Here is a 19,052-nt window from a genome sequence, read left to right as displayed (position 1 = left end):
GTGGTACTATCTGTAGTTCAAAATAACTTCATCAATGTGGGTACTAATAGGCCTAATATTTATTTTTTTATTTAAGACGACAACAACAAAATCAACCAAACTGTGTAACTTGCATACGTCACTTGTGGGTGGATCCATTGGCCAACTCACTCTGCAAAGGAATTCAAGCAAGGTGTAAGTGCTCAGAGCAACTCAACATAGGAGAAGAGTGCATCGAGATTTATGACAATAATTGTTTCCGTGGGCAACACATGAAATGGGCTGTCATGTGAGAAGCTTTGAAAGGCCCTCTCTTTGATATCAGATTAGAGAGGAAAGACAGCGCCCAGGGGATCGTGCGCATGTGGCTCCATGCACATGTGTTTGTACCCATAAAGCAGAAGTACAGGCAATTGGGGGATCTATACTTTTTATGTATAGCTGCAAGCAACATCACACAGGACAGCAGACAGTCCTGTTTGCAGGTCTTTTATATTGCTAAGTTCTTGGTGAGTGCCTCATTGTAAATGTGTTGATCAACACTCATTTTCTCTTGTATAAACTCAGATTGCACTTGAGCAAATAGAATGATGAATAAATTTGGCAGGCCCTTGCTAGACATTCATTCTGTAGCCCTTGGATGTTATGATCAAGGTTTTCTTTTGAAAATCTTTGATAATGGTCTTGTGTGCAGTTGTGATAGCGTAATAAGTTATCTTAATGAAGAAGAGTGAAATATATTTTCATTTGGTTAACCCTTTCTGAGGTCATAAACTGCCACAAGTGTGCTGTGAATTGAATATTGATGTCCACTATTTGACATATATCCAGGCTTGGCACTGACACAGAGATTGGACAAGAGTCCAGCATTATTTTATATGATAAATACAAATCTTTGAGGCTGATCTGAAAGGAAGTTGGCAGGTGTTTGTGATTCCACCTTACTCAGTCCCTTTAGGCATCACCACAGTGAGCCAGAATGAGGCCACTGAAAAAGTACAACTGAGACACGATTAAGTGATGCTTTGTGGTAGCAGTAAGTGCTGTGAATTTCTGATGGTGTTTTTGGCTTCTGCCTCCACATGCAAGCGCACTACCAAAGAGAGGGAAACCAAAGAGTGTGTGCCTGTATGTATGTATGTGTGTGAGCAAAGACCACCCAGACTGCTGGGGGAATGGTTCTGTAGCCAGTGCAGTCAAGGAGAGAGAACCGGGAAAGAAATGCAAACGGATGAAGACCAGTTTGACAAATTGCAAACACAGCTATAAGATTTGAAACTACAGGGGAAAAGACACTTTGGAGCTACATCCAGACTTAGATGCAGTGAATGTATCAGACGCGTGCGTGTCATTTAGCCATTACGCTGATGGAATGATTCCTATCATGAGCCGCCTGGGGTCACACTATAAACATCATGTCTGCTCCAAAAAGGAGTGATGAGAAGGAGGCGGAGAGCAAAAAGAAATGACAAAAGGGGAACATTGTAATATCATCAGTACAGGGTCCTTTGTATCAGCTATCAGTTCTTGCATCAGTGTCCTGGCTCCAGACGTCTATGGTTCTAGTCACCCCCCCACCTCTCCCCTCTTGTCCTGTAACACTCTCCTCTAGAGGTCCTTGTTTTCAACTGTATGGCTTGAAATAAAAAAAAATAAATAAAAAAAGACACAAAAACCCAAGCAGTGAGGAGCAAGTGTGTGACTTTAGTTCTGTAAATGTTAATATATGTCAAAATCAAAAGGAATTTCAGTAGCTCTGGGCAGAGTGTGGGGGGTTGTGAACGTCAAAGTAAAGGTGTAAAATGCATTTAAGGGGAGCATGGACGTGTGTGAAGGGGAAGTTCTTTGGCTCTAAACCAGAAAGCTATCAACAACTGATCCTGAGTGGAGCCTTTCAAATCTTAACATAGGTATTATGGAAATTATATTTTTAAGCCACAGCGACATCATTAACTATATCATTTTCTTCACTAGATGAAAATTTAAACCTGACCTATATTAAAGGGGTAACTTTTTTAGCACAGACAACTACTTTTATGAAAACCTATCCTATCAAAATGAGTTCACTGAAGGTACATGACTTTAATGGGTTATGGGTTATATATAGTTGAATTTAAAGGGCTTGTAGAAAAAAAACAACAAAAAAAACATTCATTTTAAACTGTTAGCAGCTGTCCAAACTCATTCCTATGCATTCCTAACATCCCAGTTCTTCACCGTGATGACTTTCTTGTATATCTCACAACTTTCAGGGGGTAAACTTTCTATTTCACTACACTGCTAACGACAACAGTCACAGTGCAGGAGAAGCATTAATTCCGTTAATAAAAATGTTGCATAATTAGGTACAGATACACATAGATATATTTATTTTTCTTGCAATTTCCTTCATTCATAAACAAAAACAGTATAGCTTCTGTTTAAGTGCCTGCCCTAAAGCATCAATTCCTCCACTCAATACCAAATTCTCCTGAGGCCTGCAATGCACACCAGTAGAAGAAGCCACTTCCACCTTGCACAAAAGTGATATTTGCGCCATTGGATGTTCAGGAGAAAGGCTCAGCTTCTTTTTGCTTTGGATATTGCCGAGGTTGTGGTTTCCCGAAAGTAACCTTGGAGGCTTTTTAAACGTTGCCTGGGGACAGACGGCTGGTAGGCAGGTAGAGAGCGCCACAAAGAGAACAATAGTTGTTCCCTCGGGAGCAGGAGGCAGTGAAGACACAGAGGCCCATAGTGTGCTGTGCCGCTCTATATCCTGTCCTTTAGAAAACAGCAGAAAGCAATCATGACATGAGATCTTGAGACGAACTAGGGTGGAGTCTGACGATGCAGGGCTGTTTGTGTGTGTGGCCGGTTTGTTGCATTGTGGGAAAGATGGAGATTATGAATGGAAATGATTGGTGTTTACTCTGCGTCCTGGACAATTTATGGATATGAATGACATTTTACTCAGTTTTCAGTTTACAAATACAATATCATGTATGAAAGATAAAAAAAAGGTTCTGATCTAAACTGTATTGAACCACAAAACATTTCGAACTATGGGAAAACCCACTATACTGTCCCTCTATGCTGTTGTGGCAACCTGTCATTTATAATCTGAAGCAGCGGATTACAACAGTGCAGCAAACGAGGAACTCTCCAGATCTTTAGCAATGATTATGATCAGCAGTACCTAACTGGAGGTTTAGCCAATGGTGTCTATTCTTTGCCCTTTGAGTTAACTGCTCTGTCCTTAAAGTTTCATTTAAACCATCTTTATAATAAAAGTATTTGTTATAACTAACCATTTCTACACAAAAAATGTCTGTATGTATGTTTCGCATGATGCATTTATGACATCGGGTCTAGAGGAATGTATTTCCATGTGGTGGAAGGGGTGAATGGCTGCTTGTGACTGAGTGAACCCACAATGCATGCATGGCCCAGATTCCTATTCATCCCATTTCCGAATCCATGGGAATGTTTGTGTGCACATGAATCCGTACACTATGACCCTCTGCCTCTCCATCACAGAGAAGTCATTGTCCTGTCCCAGGGCTTGTGGTATGACAAATGTCTCGAACTGTCTTCTACCACAAACATGTACATCCGTAATGAATGAAGAGATAGAGTATGGCATTCAGTTAAAGGACTGTGGAAGTTTTAATTTGGATTTTTTGATGGAATGTTTACATTAACTGATGAGCAGTGTGGTCTGAAGACTTTTGACAATATAATTAAATATGATTTCTAAACCACTAATGTTACTTACTGTCTTTATAATGAGTCCAGGTTTAATAAAAAAGTCCAAGTTTAGTCCAGTGGTCATTCAACTGAAAGCCAGATATTTTCTAAGGTGCTACTCACTGGTCTAAGACATTGTTCATTACAGCGTTGTGACATAGATCTCTGTGTCTCGGTCTGCTTGTCTGTCTGATCCAGGGCCAGCCCTGCTCACTAAAGTGGCTCTTTTGGTTCTGGCAGTGTGCAGGTGATGACTGGTATAAGGCTAATGATAGTTAATGCCTTCTATAACAAAGACCCCAGTGCACATTTACACATGGGGAAAGACACACATTGCCCAAGCATATTTAAGAACCAAAAACAGGCAGAGACAAACTCACATATAATCATAATGATGGTTAATACCCCCAGGATCTATTTGTGCAGCATCAAAGAAGCTTGTGGGGAGAAAGAGCTATGCTAACTGAGATTTTGTTGAGGTAATAAACCTTTGGTGAGAGAATGTAGGAAAATAGAACAAAGAACTGATTGCATTTAAATGGCAGACATGTGTGCATGCACCCCACAGCTCACACCAAAATGTGCAAGATAAGACATAGACAGCATGTGTCAGGTGTAAACAAATGCTACATGCTTTGGTAAATAAAGATACTTGTGATTTTTTTTTTGTATGAAGCTGAAAGTAATATTTGTTGTATTCAGATCACATTGATTCACTGGTGTTTTAAGGGATTCTTGAGCAAATTTTAAGATACAGATTTCACAAGATAAAAAGGTGGAAGATTGAGACAGTTGTAAAGAACAACTGAATATTTAGGAAGGGTGAAGTTGCAAATTTGATATACTAAAATATTTTCAAAGGCACTTCACAGGTTGAAAATATTTTTCATTAAACACTATCAAAATTTTACCGCCAAACAGCAAATTGATATGTGTAGCAGTCTGAATTTAGTTCTACATGGTTATCGATGGAATGGATCACAATCAGGAAAATGCAGAACATCCTGACCAATATTTGAAGCTGATGGGCCACAGCAACACAACAGCAGAACAAACTGAATAGGCAGTATTTATTTATTTATTTATTCATTTATTTATATTATTTATTTATTTTATCTAAAATAGGCAGGCATACCTCTGTTGGTGTCACCATGTTTGCATTGGTTTGTTTGGGTACTTTTGCTTATCCCACAATGCTGCTTTGTGATTGGTCTGACACATTAGTGGCCCAAGCTGGGAGCTTGTGGGAGCTGGACCAGATGGATTCTTGTTTGTGAACTCACAATTAATGCAAGAATTCTTCTTGCTGCTTAAGTTCATTGTAACCTGGCATCTATTATATGAAACAAATTTAAAAAGCAGACAGGATTTGAATCACTGGCACGTGGTAACTATTTGACTTGCTTAGCCTGCTCCTCACAGGTGTATTTTCCATCTGTTGTAAAGAGCTGAAGCTGGAGGGAATACTGCCACTGTCTCCTTTACATCTGGAGAGAGAGAGGAAATCTGGATTTTTTACATGCATGGCAATGGTCCAAACTAAATTTCTTTAAAGCAACAGCAGCAACATGTCCTCACTCGTATGTGGCTAAGATTTCACGAAATGCTCAACTCAGTTCTGTTCTAGATGTTATCCTTGGGCACTGTTAAATATTTGAAACAGAGGAGCTGATCTCAGGTCTGAGTGAGGCTGTGTAGGAGTAGATTTGATCAGTGCCCTCCTGTTTCTGCCATTTACACAAATGAAGTCATAATAGGACTTGACACTACTACTCATCAGGTTTCATTGACTCTTGTATCCACTGGTCAGAAACACATCTGAAGAGGATAGCTATTCAGGATGTGAGTAGTGGTGAAATAACTATTCTCTTCTACACAGTTAGAGTGGAACATGGACTTCACTTCAACAGAGGCTCAGTCCTACAGCAGAGGTCTACATGGTCTGAGCTGTTGATGTCTCTTCCTCCCAGAGCTGCCCAACAGCTGCCTGTCAGTAATGTCCACATGTTGAGGCATTTGCGTGTTGTGTAGAGCAACTGTTCCAACACTTCCTGTTCCATTAGCAGAGTGCTTGACCTTTAACCCCTGCCCTTCTATCTCATGACAGGGCGTGTGTGTGTTTGTGTGTGTGGGAGGATGCCGAGTGGACATAGATGTGTACGTCTACACATTTGTGTGATATACCAGAGCATAGACAGTTTCGCAAGGCATGAATATGCTTCCCATGATGAGGTCACTGACTAAACAGCCGTCCTCTCTACCCAGACATCCGCCTGTCATTCTCTGACTGCACTGAGCAGACAGTGCAAAACATTTAAACACAACACAAAGACACATCTCCATCTCTGACTAGGTATCTGCTGTGTGTTACCGCTCTGTACTGAACACCATAAAGGCCTCATGTGGCCTCCTGGTGCAGGTGAAAGACTTCTGCCTCATTCTTTGTGAATGAGAATGAGAGAGATAAAGAGCGAGTGCCTTTGGAAACAAAGGACATGTACCCCTCCCAGGAAGTCTGGAACAGAGAGAAAAAAACACATCTTTAGATGGAGGAGGAGTGGAGGAAAGCATTGTGCCCTTCTTCCTGACTTTTTGTGTGTGTGCACCTTGTGTGTGAACAGCAGAAACTGAATGCCAAAGTGTTCATCTATTCAGACAGGAAAGAGCAAACAGACTCAGACCCCACCCTCAACATTCAAATGCACTGTTTCTGCCCCCTCGCACAAAGCGCAGAGCCATTAAGGCCCTGTTTAAACTCAGCTTTGACTACTGCTCCCATTGTGTGGAATAAAAGTGGCTCTTTCATCGCCGCTTTAACTATTTCAAAGATCTAAGTAGAGTGGATCAGACACAGATTCCGACAGAAGACATAACTGTCATAGTTACAGTCAAAAACAGGCTGAGGTGTGGCCCTCTCTGCTAGTACATAGCTACTGCCTCTGGGCATAGCTCTGCTGCTGTAGTAAAGATCCATTACTCTAATGTTCCTACGGATAAGCCGCCTTCAAAGAGCACAGCTTACCACCATTATTGAGTGCTTGTTTGGTAAGAGCCTTCACCTGAGTGAGGGAGAGGGAATGGTGAGAAAGGCAGGGAAGAGAAAGGAGATATAATTGGGAGGTTCTCAGGGTAAGTGTTTTATGTGTGAAAGTGAAAGTCATAAAACATTTCTTTCAAGGTCATTGGATATTGTTGGCAGAGTTCATTTATGGACAGGCAGCATATCCAAAACACCTTGACACATTTTTGTATACAGTGTTAAATCTATTGTGGGATAAATCTGGATTTGAGTAAGATTATTGGTTGGATTACACTGATGATAATCGTTTCACAAGGGTGGCCTAGACTTTCCCAGATACATAGCAGTCATACTGCTATCGAAGTGCTTGTGGACATAACATGGCTTTATCTTATTTCATTTGATGTGGCCACGTATTTTCCTGTTCTAAATCATCAACTTTGGCCACAAAGCCTCCCGCCTCAAACATGTTACATTGAAGCTAGGGGCATATTCACACCCCCACACATAGCATCTTTGATCACACAGCAGATAGCATACTTCACTACTTTTGTGAACAGGAAATATGATAAATCACATTGTTGTAATTACTGGACTGTGTAGTGCCATGCTCCAGTTGAAATTTCAATCACAGTCAGAGTGGTCCAGTGGTTCACTAAGGAAGGAACTATAGGTCTGGGCCAAAGCAGTCAAAGGTTTCTTCATGCTTCTGTTCCCTTTAGAATGAGTTAATCACAGCATAATGTGGCCAATATTCTAAAAAGATTTGCACATTTTTCCTATGAAAAATCTACTCTTTTTCAAAGGCAGTATTGCATGTTTTATTGGGATTCTAAATATGTGATGGTAATTCATCAAGTCAACACAATGGCCACTATCAAATTCCAGCTCTACTTTAGGTAAACATTTTATAATGTAATTCACAGAAAATGAATGTGTTTTTGTTGAAATAAACTTTCAAAGTTTGATCCGAAGTTTAAGAGAAAGACAATAATACATTCAGGTAATTTAGGGTCCGGTCTGGTTGTGAAACTAAATTGATTATTTTATATTTCATACAACAAATATTGTTTGCCATTCCCCAGTCTGCAACAGTTCACCAAAGTAATCATGTAAACTGTTCAGAGCAACTTCAGAAACTGCACATCTAGGTTCACTGAAACAATACAGTTGTGAAAATGAATGACAGACATCATACCACACACAACAGCCGTCTATAGTTTGGCCCAGAGTACTAGTCTTACAATATGGGGAATTGGCTATAACATGAAGACACAGTCAAATTGTAATTGCTTAACTGTCACTGCCATGACTGTTCAAATTTCTTTTGCTGTAGTTCATATGTGCTGAAAATATTGTTACGTCATAGCACCAGCCGACACAATGCACATGTGGTAGTCATCAATCATAATTATCATGGTTTAAAAAAGCCACAGCTGTTATTTGATTTTAAAAACAAGCCATAGGCCTGCGCCTTCCAACGATACGTCAAGTTGTCAGTGGAGGCCTTGGCCTAGACACCGCACAATGTCTGTGTTCCAGTGAGCTGGTGGAAGAGCAGAGATGAGCGGTGTTCAACCTTTCTCCATGACTCACCCGAGTATGTCTTATTTTTAAACATTTTACACTCTATTGCTGCATGCTTATCTGTCTGAAAGAGAGGCTGCTGTTATGGACTTCACACAATGAGGGTTTGCACTACTGCTTTAATGAGAATCAAACAGGACCACTGAAGGTGCATCCCCAGAAACTCAATGTGACTTTCAAAATATGCTACATTATTGATTGATTGATTAACATGAAGATGTTTATTGTTCAAAAGGCCTTAAGACTGTGGCATGATAACATAAGTGAAAATTATACCTGTTTATTATTAACACATGTGACATTTCTATAGCAACATCAATATCATGATATTTACTCCTGACTTTAATCATCCAGTACAGCATTACCCTTGTTGTATTCATTCCCCAGATGAGAGCCTGGAGTCTGTGCAGATTACACCAACAGTTCAGGACAAACACAAGGCTTATAATTTACATGACATCACTGTTGAGCTCTGAGGGAGACCTCCATTTCATGATCCCAATATGCAGGTCATGTATGATGACAACAACATACTTTTTTACCACAACAACAGTAAGGATGCAAAGGGTGTAAATTAATAGTCTGCGTTAAGGTAGACAAAGTTTAACAAATGGACTAAGGTTGATTTAGGTTGTGATGTAACAATCACTACAAAACATTGAGCCAATTTCCAGGCCAGGAACATGTCCTTCCAGGCCCTGTCCTTGACTAACACTTTGGCTTCTCCTTGTTTCAGAGATGTTGGACCTCCCTGTAGAGGGCATACGTTATAGGAAATGAACATGCCAGTATGCTCAGAAGGAAAAGGTTTAATGGCAGCAAAGATTGGGAAATTATGCATAATTTTGGGTCCCACTGCAAACAAAATCTGGTGTTTCTTACCTTCAGTATCATTGTACTGACTCCTTGACAGAAAACCAAATTTTAGGCTGGCTGTATTTGTCTTGTCTAAATTTTCTTATTATGAAAAAACACTGGAACAATCAGATTTCTGTTGAGGCCTTTGGTGTGGTGTCCTTTTTTTACCACATCTCCTTGAAGTGGATATAGATCATGGCTGGTAATAGATCCATTCAGGCCCTGTCAGCTCGACTGACTCCACAAACAAACAGTCGGTGTCAAAACTCCCAACTGCGAAGGGCTTCTGAGAGCATAGTTTACACTTGCTAGCCCGGTGGTCTGGCTTTATGAGCAATGGTTTGTATCATGCACACACACACATACGCCCAGGTCAGCAGTCTCCTGTGGAGACCCCATGGGCAGTGAAAGTAAAGGAGGGCTGATGTAACTCCTTTCATTGTGTTTATCATAGCAATGACCTTACATGACCGAGGTGAGAAGGTTAGAAATGTTTCTTAACCAGTAGCTGACACAGAAACTTTAAAAGCATGTTATAGTATGTGTATCAGCATGTTTGACCAACACTCCTTCCTTACCACGGCACAGCTGCATCAACACTAGTCCCGCCCATCATGTCAGAGAGACAGCAAAAACCCAACTCTGTTACTCTTCCAAATAACAACGCAAAAAGAAAAGAAACTTGAGCAAAAACGAATTAAGGACTGGAGGGAGAATGAAGGGTAAGATCTAAGGCTAGGTAGGTAAACATCTGGAAAACAAAAACTGAGAGCGGGATGAAGAGATAATTTGTTGTGATTCATTGGGGAAAATTCTTTTCATCTCCTCTCTCCATCCCACAGCCGTCATATGAAAAGCACATTCCCCCAAAAAATGTTATCATGCAAAACAAACATAAATTGAGAATTGTTCCATTTGATGCCGACTGTCTTATTTTCTCTCCATAGGGACTTGAGTATGAACAATATCAGTGAGATTCAGCCCAGAGCCTTTCACCGACTGCACCTGCTCTCTGAACTGTGAGTACATGCTTCAGCTGTGGAAATGGTTCTTCCACAGCTTTTTTTTTTTTTCAAAAAAGTACCACCACAAATAACCAGGACTAGAATGACAAATCTACAAGGGTAAAACAAACAGTGAGAGTAAACAAGGACTAATCCTAAAATAAAGACACATTACTAAACTCAACTTGATGATCAAATAAATGGTCACATATATTACCTCCATTGGGCACTCAAAGCACTTTACCACCAATTAACCACACACATATTCGTACATCAGTGTACACAGACACAAGAAACAAAGTGGGTTAAAGGGGATATATTGTGTTAAATACAATTTCATGAGCTTTTAACAATTATAATGGGATTCTCTCATCATTTTCCAGTGTTGTATTTTGATGTTTGAGTAATACTGCATAGTCCAACATTGGAGGCATGAGTGCTCCATAATTTGCAGTTTTCACCTACCCCCAAATTGTCAGCATTCACCAGTCAGCATAATGCAGAACAAATTTCAAAATTAACCAGCAAAAAAACATAATATCACAGCTACATTAGATTCCTGTAAACAACCAGACCATTCACTACAACTGCACCTCTGGCATTGTATCACGATCACTATTGGTCCAACATTGCATCTCCAATGTCACAACTCACCTATGACAAGAAACACTTAGTTGAAGGAAGTTGATACACATAAAGTCTGCTGTTAGGGATTGATGACTTTGGGCTGCCTCTGATCTTTGTCTGACCAAGAAACTGCCTGCAGCAATACACCAGCCGATTCTGGACGAGATTCTAGGCTGGGACTCACAGAGGAAACTGATATTCACTGAGAGAGTGAATATATGGTCCTTAAAGTGTTTAGAGAAAGGGCTCACAGTCCAAGCTGCTCACTTTCTTACAGCTGCATCTTAAAACTTGGCCAGGGAACAATACCAGGTCTATAATGACAATAAGGGATAAAATTAGTCACTAATCAGCCATATACAAAGCCAACACCAACACAGGACTAACAGGTCACAATTACCCTCATAAACATATCAAGGTCAACAGTAAGTCAAACCCAAGCAAAGCCTAAACCAGACTAAAGAGTAAAAACAGATCTACATAAATGCAGAGGGTCTGAGGTAGTGTTTTGACAAATGCATGTGTCTTGAGCATCTGCATGAGCTGGAAACACATGTATACAGGAACTTCAGCCAAGACAAACACACACACACTACTATAGAAGAATTTAAAGACAAGATTCTGGGAAACTTGAGTTTGATTTTATAGAGTTCAGAGAAGGTAATGTTAGCTATCACATGAAGCGCCAGACTGTGACAAATGAGATGTGGAACCAGTGATTCAAATTCATTTGGGTCAGTTCTTAAAGGTGGTATGCTGGATCACATCTGTAGCCAACACCACCTGCTGTATTTAAACATCAATAAAACAAGCAGTTTTCTGGAGTAATGCCATGTTATCGTTGAGGCTCAATTATGGCTCATCTTAAATTGGCTTGAAATGCACAGACTCCCATAGGAAACATCCTATAAAAGGGAATAAGTTGTGTTTCTTAATGAATTATCTCCCACACCAGACTTCACCCCACACTACAGTACGCCATGTTGATATCTGTATGGGGAAGGGTCTATCACTTGCTTCATGGAGATGTTATTGTTTTGCCTATAATTTTATACAGTATGGCTTTAAACTTATCTATTCTATGGGGACAAGCAGGTGATACCACTAGGTTATGTAAAAATGCATGTTTTTGTTTTTTTTAAATATATGTATTTTAGGATTAATACTCTTGTAATCAAACAAATTCAACATAGCTCCATAGCTGGAGACAAGTAGGTGGTGGACCCTCTGAAAAAGTTGATCGTGCAGATTTAATTGCATGAAAAGTGCAGAGAGATATCAGTCAGGATTTTCAGTGGTTTTCAAGGTAAATTTTAATAAAAACTATTAAAACTTTGCCTGGCAAATCCAGAATGACTCTGTGTACTTCTTATACAGAGGGACATCCGTTTGGACCCCATGTCTCATCTCAAGCCAGGCTCAAACACAGCCATGTGTCATATTCAGCATTTCTTGTGTTTTTTTTTTTTTTTTTTTTTTTTTTTTTTGCATGACACTCATTGATTCTGCAGAAATCTGTATTGTTTTTCAGTCTCATGAAAAAAAAAAAAAAAAATGCATGTCTGTAAATTATTGAAGAAGTGTGGATCTCAAGCAAATAAAACATTTTGTAAGGGGAAATTAAAATGGTTGTTTAACTTTGATTTACAGTGGCCTATAATTGCTTGATTATATGCAATAAGTCCAAGGCCTTTTTGTACATTTCAAGACCAAATATCTGACAAAAAGGCCATTGGATGGACGTCTTCTTTTACACAAGTCATTTGTGGATGAAGGAAGCCCCCTGCCAAACCCCAGAGGACCTCTTTGACATGTTTTCAGTTGACCTAGCTGCTGATATCTGATCTGATCACTCAGCAGAATTCAACTTGGGTCTCAAGTATGACAAAAGCTGTCCACCCCCCACACCCCCCGGGTGTGCATGTTGGTGTAAGCGATTGTGTGCTAAATCAAGAGGGGCTTTAGCACATGTTCACCTGACTTCTTTTTCTCTGGTGTTTGCTGCGCATGTCTCGGCTGTTTGAACAGTCCAATGTTGTCTTTGCTAATACTTGCAGCTGCAGCCTTTGAGGCATGAGCGAATGATGATGAAAGTAAGAAGTTAGCTTAGCTGCATAACTATTGTGTGTCACGGTCAAGAAAGAAAAATCTTGGCTGACCTTCTGAGGCCATTCGGCTTTTTGACCTCATCTGAGAATTTAATCAGGTTTTTGTACTAAATAACAGATTGTACTTTTTTGAAAATAAGTGTTCAATCTTAAGTGATGCTGAATAATATGTTGACATTTTCCCACAGTGGGAGTTGGGTGGAGGTCTTGGACATTATTGTTCAGTTTGTCCAGAGAATATCTCTGCTTGTGTTTTATAGCCTCATTGATCTTGTGGTTTCTGTTCGGTTGTTCATGATGATTTATGGATAGGTTCTGCAGCTTTATATGTCCAAAGAGGATGTTTCTGTCAAAAGTCGGTTTTATTATCTATTCCAGCTATACTGCATAGGACACTGAGTCCACTAATCAGTTGGCCAGATTTTATCTCTATATCCATGATGAAATTCACCCTCTCTCTTGCTATTTGCTAAAATATGTTTCTATTTTCAAGATAATTAGTGTGAACAAATGCATAAACAAGAAGCATAAAAGGTGCAGACATTACCTTTTTTGCTTTTTCAAACCTTCTTGACAGCATAGAGTGCTATGATAGACACATTCAAATCGCATTATGTTATAGTGGTTGAAAACAAACCAGGCTCTTGATACAAACACAAGGAGAGCGTTTGATGTGGGTCTGCAGTATAGTCCTCGGGAGCGCACTGGAGGCTAGGGCCAGGCATGTTGTGACTGGTGCCCTGATAAAGTGTTTGAAGTTGGATCTGTGTCTGCACTCCTCCTTTTGCTAGGCCCCATTTTATATGTACCAGTTTTTGCAAGAGAAATTCTTAATTAAAAATTCCTAACAGAAATTATGCAAAGATCCAATCTTGCAATGGTATAGACAAAGCAAAAATATTTAAATTTGTTCTTGGCCAAACACTTTTATGGTGGTTTAAAGAAAACTGCAACATTGAAGTAGACCAAATTGTACTGTCAAAAATCTGGTAAGCCTAATTATTTTCTCCTTTTCTTCGCAAAATATTAAACTTTGTAAATTCATGGAGTGATTGTCATGCTCATTTTGCACAAGAGATGTCCGTGATCTTCCTGATGCAGTTGCTTCTTTGATAAAGACAGTAGTGCATCAGTCATTTAGTCTTGTACATTTAGTTTCGAGGGAGATGCTTGTTCCTTGCTCAGGGATGTCTCCAAGAGACCCTTGTTTTTTATAATTCCAACCTCTCTACCTTTTTGTATTTCTAACACAATAGTAGTAGCACAATAGACTTAAGTCTGAGGACTAGGCAATAACAGTGTTTTAATGAAAGACCAGAGACAGCCATAGGTACTTTAGACGGCAGGATCAACTACTTATTCACGACATATTAAAAGCATCCCTCTCATTACACACTTCCCTTAATCAAAGATCTGCCTCACAGATCTAATAGATACTTACGAAGAGAGGTTTGGGTTAAATGGTCTTCCTGAAAGTGGTCCTTATAAAAACACCACAGAAGTGACATACAAGGTTCCTCCTGTCATCAGTATCAAAGGGCTTCCTACCTCCGGAGATCACATTTCACTCTGTTAGCATCTTGATAAAATGTATTCATGTGCACTTTCTCAGGCTCGCAGTATGCAACTTTCTCACTGCAAATATTAGCTCTATATGATCAGTGGACTAGTTGTCAGAGAAGAGAAGTGTAAAACTGTTGGTGTCAAAATGCATAGATTAAATTATTTTGAAAAACATATTCATCAGTAAAAGTTGAGGAGCATTTGATCTTTCTTTTCTTCTTGTAATTCATGTAGTATTACCACATACCAACAGAACACATACAGGACACACACAACAGCATTTTTCACATGTCTATATTTTCCCCCAGTAATTTTAAAGGTTAAAGCCAGGTTAAGTGGTTGACCCCCAAGTTAGACCTTTGGAAGACAAAACATTTCTATTGATGGACTGAGGGTGAAGGGGGGTCAAAGCCATGCGTACTTATACTTATTGCACTTGCAGTCACCCACCAACTATTCTTTTTGGTAATGTTTGCTTCTTTCATCATGTCTTCATATCAACATCCTCACTCTACCAGCACCATAACCAAAGATAGACCATCACATAACATGATGCTATCTCTGCATTGTATTGTGTTTTTCTTGCAGCAAAAGATGTTACACTGGATAATCAGAAGTTTAACACTTGGGTCATTACATCGGGGTGGTCCCATACTTATTAGGAGCTGCACTCACTTTGTCGTCCTCTCCTCTGTTATTGCATCTATGAACCACTATAAACTGGCCCAATTTAGCTAAAATGGAACTGACTATCAACACAGTCACAGAGCCAAGAAAAACCTTGGCCATCCCCAAATCAAATTAACAAAAGAAACAGTGGGAGCCTTGACAGAAGCGAGGCGCCATTCATTAGATAGAGATTGATGTGGAACAATCAGAAGTATGGAGCACTGAGCAGTACGTACACACACATACACACACACAAATACTACACTGATATGATGGAAACAGGCAATGGATGTTTTAATTCCACTTTTGATGTGGGCGATGTAAAGAATTCAGAAAAAAGTATGATTTAGTATTTTTAGTTGAAACTGAGCCAGATATGCAGTTATAACTATTGAATGGATATACAATGACTGCAATTTAACTATCTTTTAATGGCCTTTTCTGTGAGAAACAGTGAATGGTGGAGCTTGTTCACCATCTTGGAGAAATTAAGAGTTTTATTTAGTATTGTTGAGAACTGTTTAAATGAGTTTTGACAGTGGTTTGAAAGAATGAACAAATAACCGTTGATATTGATTAGTTTGTTATTGGATGAATATGGAGTACACGGCTGTGTATTTTGCACTGTGCTGACAAAAAAATATAACAGTTCTTCTCTCGCCTATGAAAGAATTGGCAGGGGAGGTATGGCTGTGCGGTTCGCCACTACACAGTAATAAAGAGAAACATGCTGACAGGGTGAACTGCGAGGAGACTTGGTCGTTGCAGTCTAGACCAGTGGTTTTTAAACATATACGATGTACATACTAAAATATTTAACCCTAAGTACTATTATTGTTACATTAATAATGACATTTATGAGGTCAGGATCCTAAAATCCAAACATACCATTGACTAACTGTAGACCAAAGTTTGATTGTGAATAAACATAACAAGGCTAAACCAGGACCAACACAGGTGTAAACAAGGACTAAACAAAAACAGGTCTGCAAAGTATTACATTTAACCACGCAAGGCAAAAGCAGAATTTAGCCAAGAAAGCACAGAACCCACTTACTGTTCACTATAACAAATGACTCCGCACAAAAAAACAATTAGTACAATAAACATAACCTGTACCACTATGTGAGTATTGTTGTTTCTGATTATAATGGTTTGTGTAGACTTGACTATATCAATACATTTATTCATTGGCAGTGATGACCAATCTTAACCAAAGGCAAAATGCTTAAATGAGATCGTTACCTGTGTGGCAATAAGTGTCGCACTCAAATAAGCAGTTTTGAACACGTGTGTATGAGAGTGTTTAATGGAAGTGGGTGGTCTACGGCTGTGAGAAGCTGACTAAAATCTGTTTCCAGCTTGTGACCTTGAGCGTTCCTCTGTTGGACTAAACGTTATTTATTTGGACATCTTATACACACTTACAATTGACCATTAGGTGCCGTGTTTAATAAACAGACTGATTGGATTGCTTGTGTGAATGTGTGTGGTTTTTCTCCTTCAATGTCCTCAGACACCTCTTTTTAACTTTTTTCTCCAAAGATGCGACACAACGCACACATGTTGACATTGTACACACAGTAAACAGTTTGATGTGGAACAGTTTTTGTACTTCTGAATGGATTTTTTACTTACCCACATAAGGTATAAGGTATATAAGGTACTCAATATTCAAAACTGGAACAGCTGAAGGATTTTTTACATAAGTTAAACAATCAACTTGTAAGTTTTTAAATGCACAGTGTGGAGCAACTTGTCTCTCAACTCTCTTTTTCTTTTTCAACATTTTTGTGTCTTCTCTTGCAGACGTATCTCTGGGAATCAGCTGAAGTACATCTCAGGCCACGCTCTCCAGGGCCTCCACAACCTCAAAGTCTTGTGAGTAACTTACACCCCACTGCCTTTAATTCTACTTCATCCAGCCCTAACCCTAAGCCTCCTCCCAGGTGGGTAGTTCAGAGCCAGGCAGCCATTCTAGGGGATTGAGTTCTTGCTCCTGGCTTGACTAAAAAACACAGCGCATGGATCATTAGGTGCAGTTAAAGTTTATGGGCTGCGGGAGACCTGCTCTGCTGCCTGCAAGTATAGCTGCTTCGACTTCCAAACAAGTTTCATTTGCAAGTCACACTCTCTCACAGGTGTAATATGGGACCTCCCAGTCACACCACCCACCGAGATTACAGAAAAGGACATAATGTAAAAATGGCATTCCATCGTATCCCAGCCCACTTCACATACAGTGGCGTTATGATGTATGGACCACCAAATGCATGAGAAAAAAAAAAAAAAGGGCAACAACCATAAAAGATTGAGAGATGTTGGGGCAAGAGAAAAGTATAAGAAGTTTGGCAGTTCTTTAAGGATCGTGGATTGAGCCCAATTTAGTCCTGACAGACTTTGATTCTTTGGTTTGGTCCTTTTCTAGTCCAGGTTTAATTTCAGCTTCAGCCCCAGTTCAGTCCTAATTTTGGAGCTGTGCAAGTGCAAGTCTGAAGAGTCCCGAAAAAGTATGGGAAGTCCTACCTTAGAAGTCAGTACGCAAACTGGAGTTTGTGATTTTAAGCATTCACAGGAATTACCAGGCGTTAAACTTAATCAAATTCCACCCTGTTTTGTAAAATTGAGACAGAAGTCAGTCTCCTCACGCTAACCCTTAAATAGTTACTAAGCTTGAATCATTCTTAAAACAAAAACTGTTCGTCTTCAATTAAGTCTTTGTTCATGCATTATCTGGCTAATTAAGGTGTAGTTATTGTAAAGTGAAACATACATTAATTGCATGTAACACTGAAGAGACTAATACACAAATTACAACGACATGCTCAACTCAGAAGCTATTGCTGGTGGCATTACAAAATTGCAGTACAAACAGTGCATAGAAAGAACTCATCACCACTTTCCTGTAATCCACATGGAAAGATGGAGAATAGAGAGAGAGGAGAGAGAGAGCGTTATTGTTTACTCCACTTCCTCATAGTTTTTTTTTTTTTTTTTTTTGCACTATTCTTCCGAGGATGACATCAGCAGCAGCCCACCCAAGGAGCTTCTCCCTCCTCTACCCTTCATTTTCTGCTTCTTTTCAAACTCTCACTGGCTCTTTTCACCTAGTGTCAGATTTCCGTCATGGTGAAATTATTTATTCAGTCTGATGCACATTGCACACTAGGCCAATACCAACTAAGCAGTTTTAATGACCTGCACCTGCGTCTGTTTCAGGATGCTACAGAATAACCAACTGGAGAGATTACCACAGGACACCCCATGGGACCTGCCCAACCTGCTGTCACTGTGAGTACATGCACATCAATATACTTGTCTCTTCAGTCATTGAAAAAAACAATGACTCACAAACAACACACAATTTACATAGCATAAGAAAGGCAGTGCAAAACATATACAATACAAAACAGAACAGAAGAGAAGCAGAAATTTAACTTGAAACATATGGGAGTTCTTCCAATTAAGGCACTGATCATGTCTGAGAATGCTAAATACCACACTGTACTGTAGTGACAATCTGCCAACAAAAACAGCCTATACAAATATTACTTCAGTTGTGTAGTTACATGTATTTTGAGGCACAATAAATGATTATAAAACTTCTATGTGCGTCACCCTCTTTATAGCCAAACTAGGAATCACAACCTGTGCATGTCAACTTGGTTTCTGAGTGTGCATCTGGAAGCCATGAGGGGAAACAGCAGACAGTACAGGCCAAGGAGAGCATCTCCAATGAGCTGTGAAACTACCCCATTTTCCATCAGTTCCCTCTTCTTCCTCTTCACCACCCACACGGCCCCCTGGCTAATGAGTGGTGGCCTAATTGCCTCATCTGTGGGGTCAGGGTATCTGTGTATAGTGTGTATAATGTGTCTTTGAGTTACTTCCCTCATCACACATGTACCACCT

General features: G+C 39.7%; 1 protein-coding gene across 1 annotated transcript in view; it reads left to right on the top strand.

The window, feature by feature from the left end:
• LOC117373324 (leucine-rich repeat-containing G-protein coupled receptor 6) overlaps positions 1–19,052 on the top strand; it is a 37,561-nt gene that overhangs the window by 7,625 nt on the left and 10,884 nt on the right. Inside the window, exons 2-4 of the mRNA XM_033969298.2 lie at positions 10,117–10,188; positions 16,950–17,021; positions 18,360–18,431. Of these exons, the coding sequence (XP_033825189.1) occupies positions 10,117–10,188; positions 16,950–17,021; positions 18,360–18,431 (216 nt within the window). The remainder of the gene's footprint in view (positions 1–10,116; positions 10,189–16,949; positions 17,022–18,359; positions 18,432–19,052) is intronic.

This window comes from Periophthalmus magnuspinnatus, chromosome 7, assembly GCF_009829125.3.
Source record: "Periophthalmus magnuspinnatus isolate fPerMag1 chromosome 7, fPerMag1.2.pri, whole genome shotgun sequence".
NCBI lineage: Eukaryota > Metazoa > Chordata > Actinopteri > Gobiiformes > Gobiidae > Periophthalmus > Periophthalmus magnuspinnatus.
Note: the sequence above shows the minus strand (reverse complement) of the source record. Positions and strands in the feature narration are given on the sequence as shown.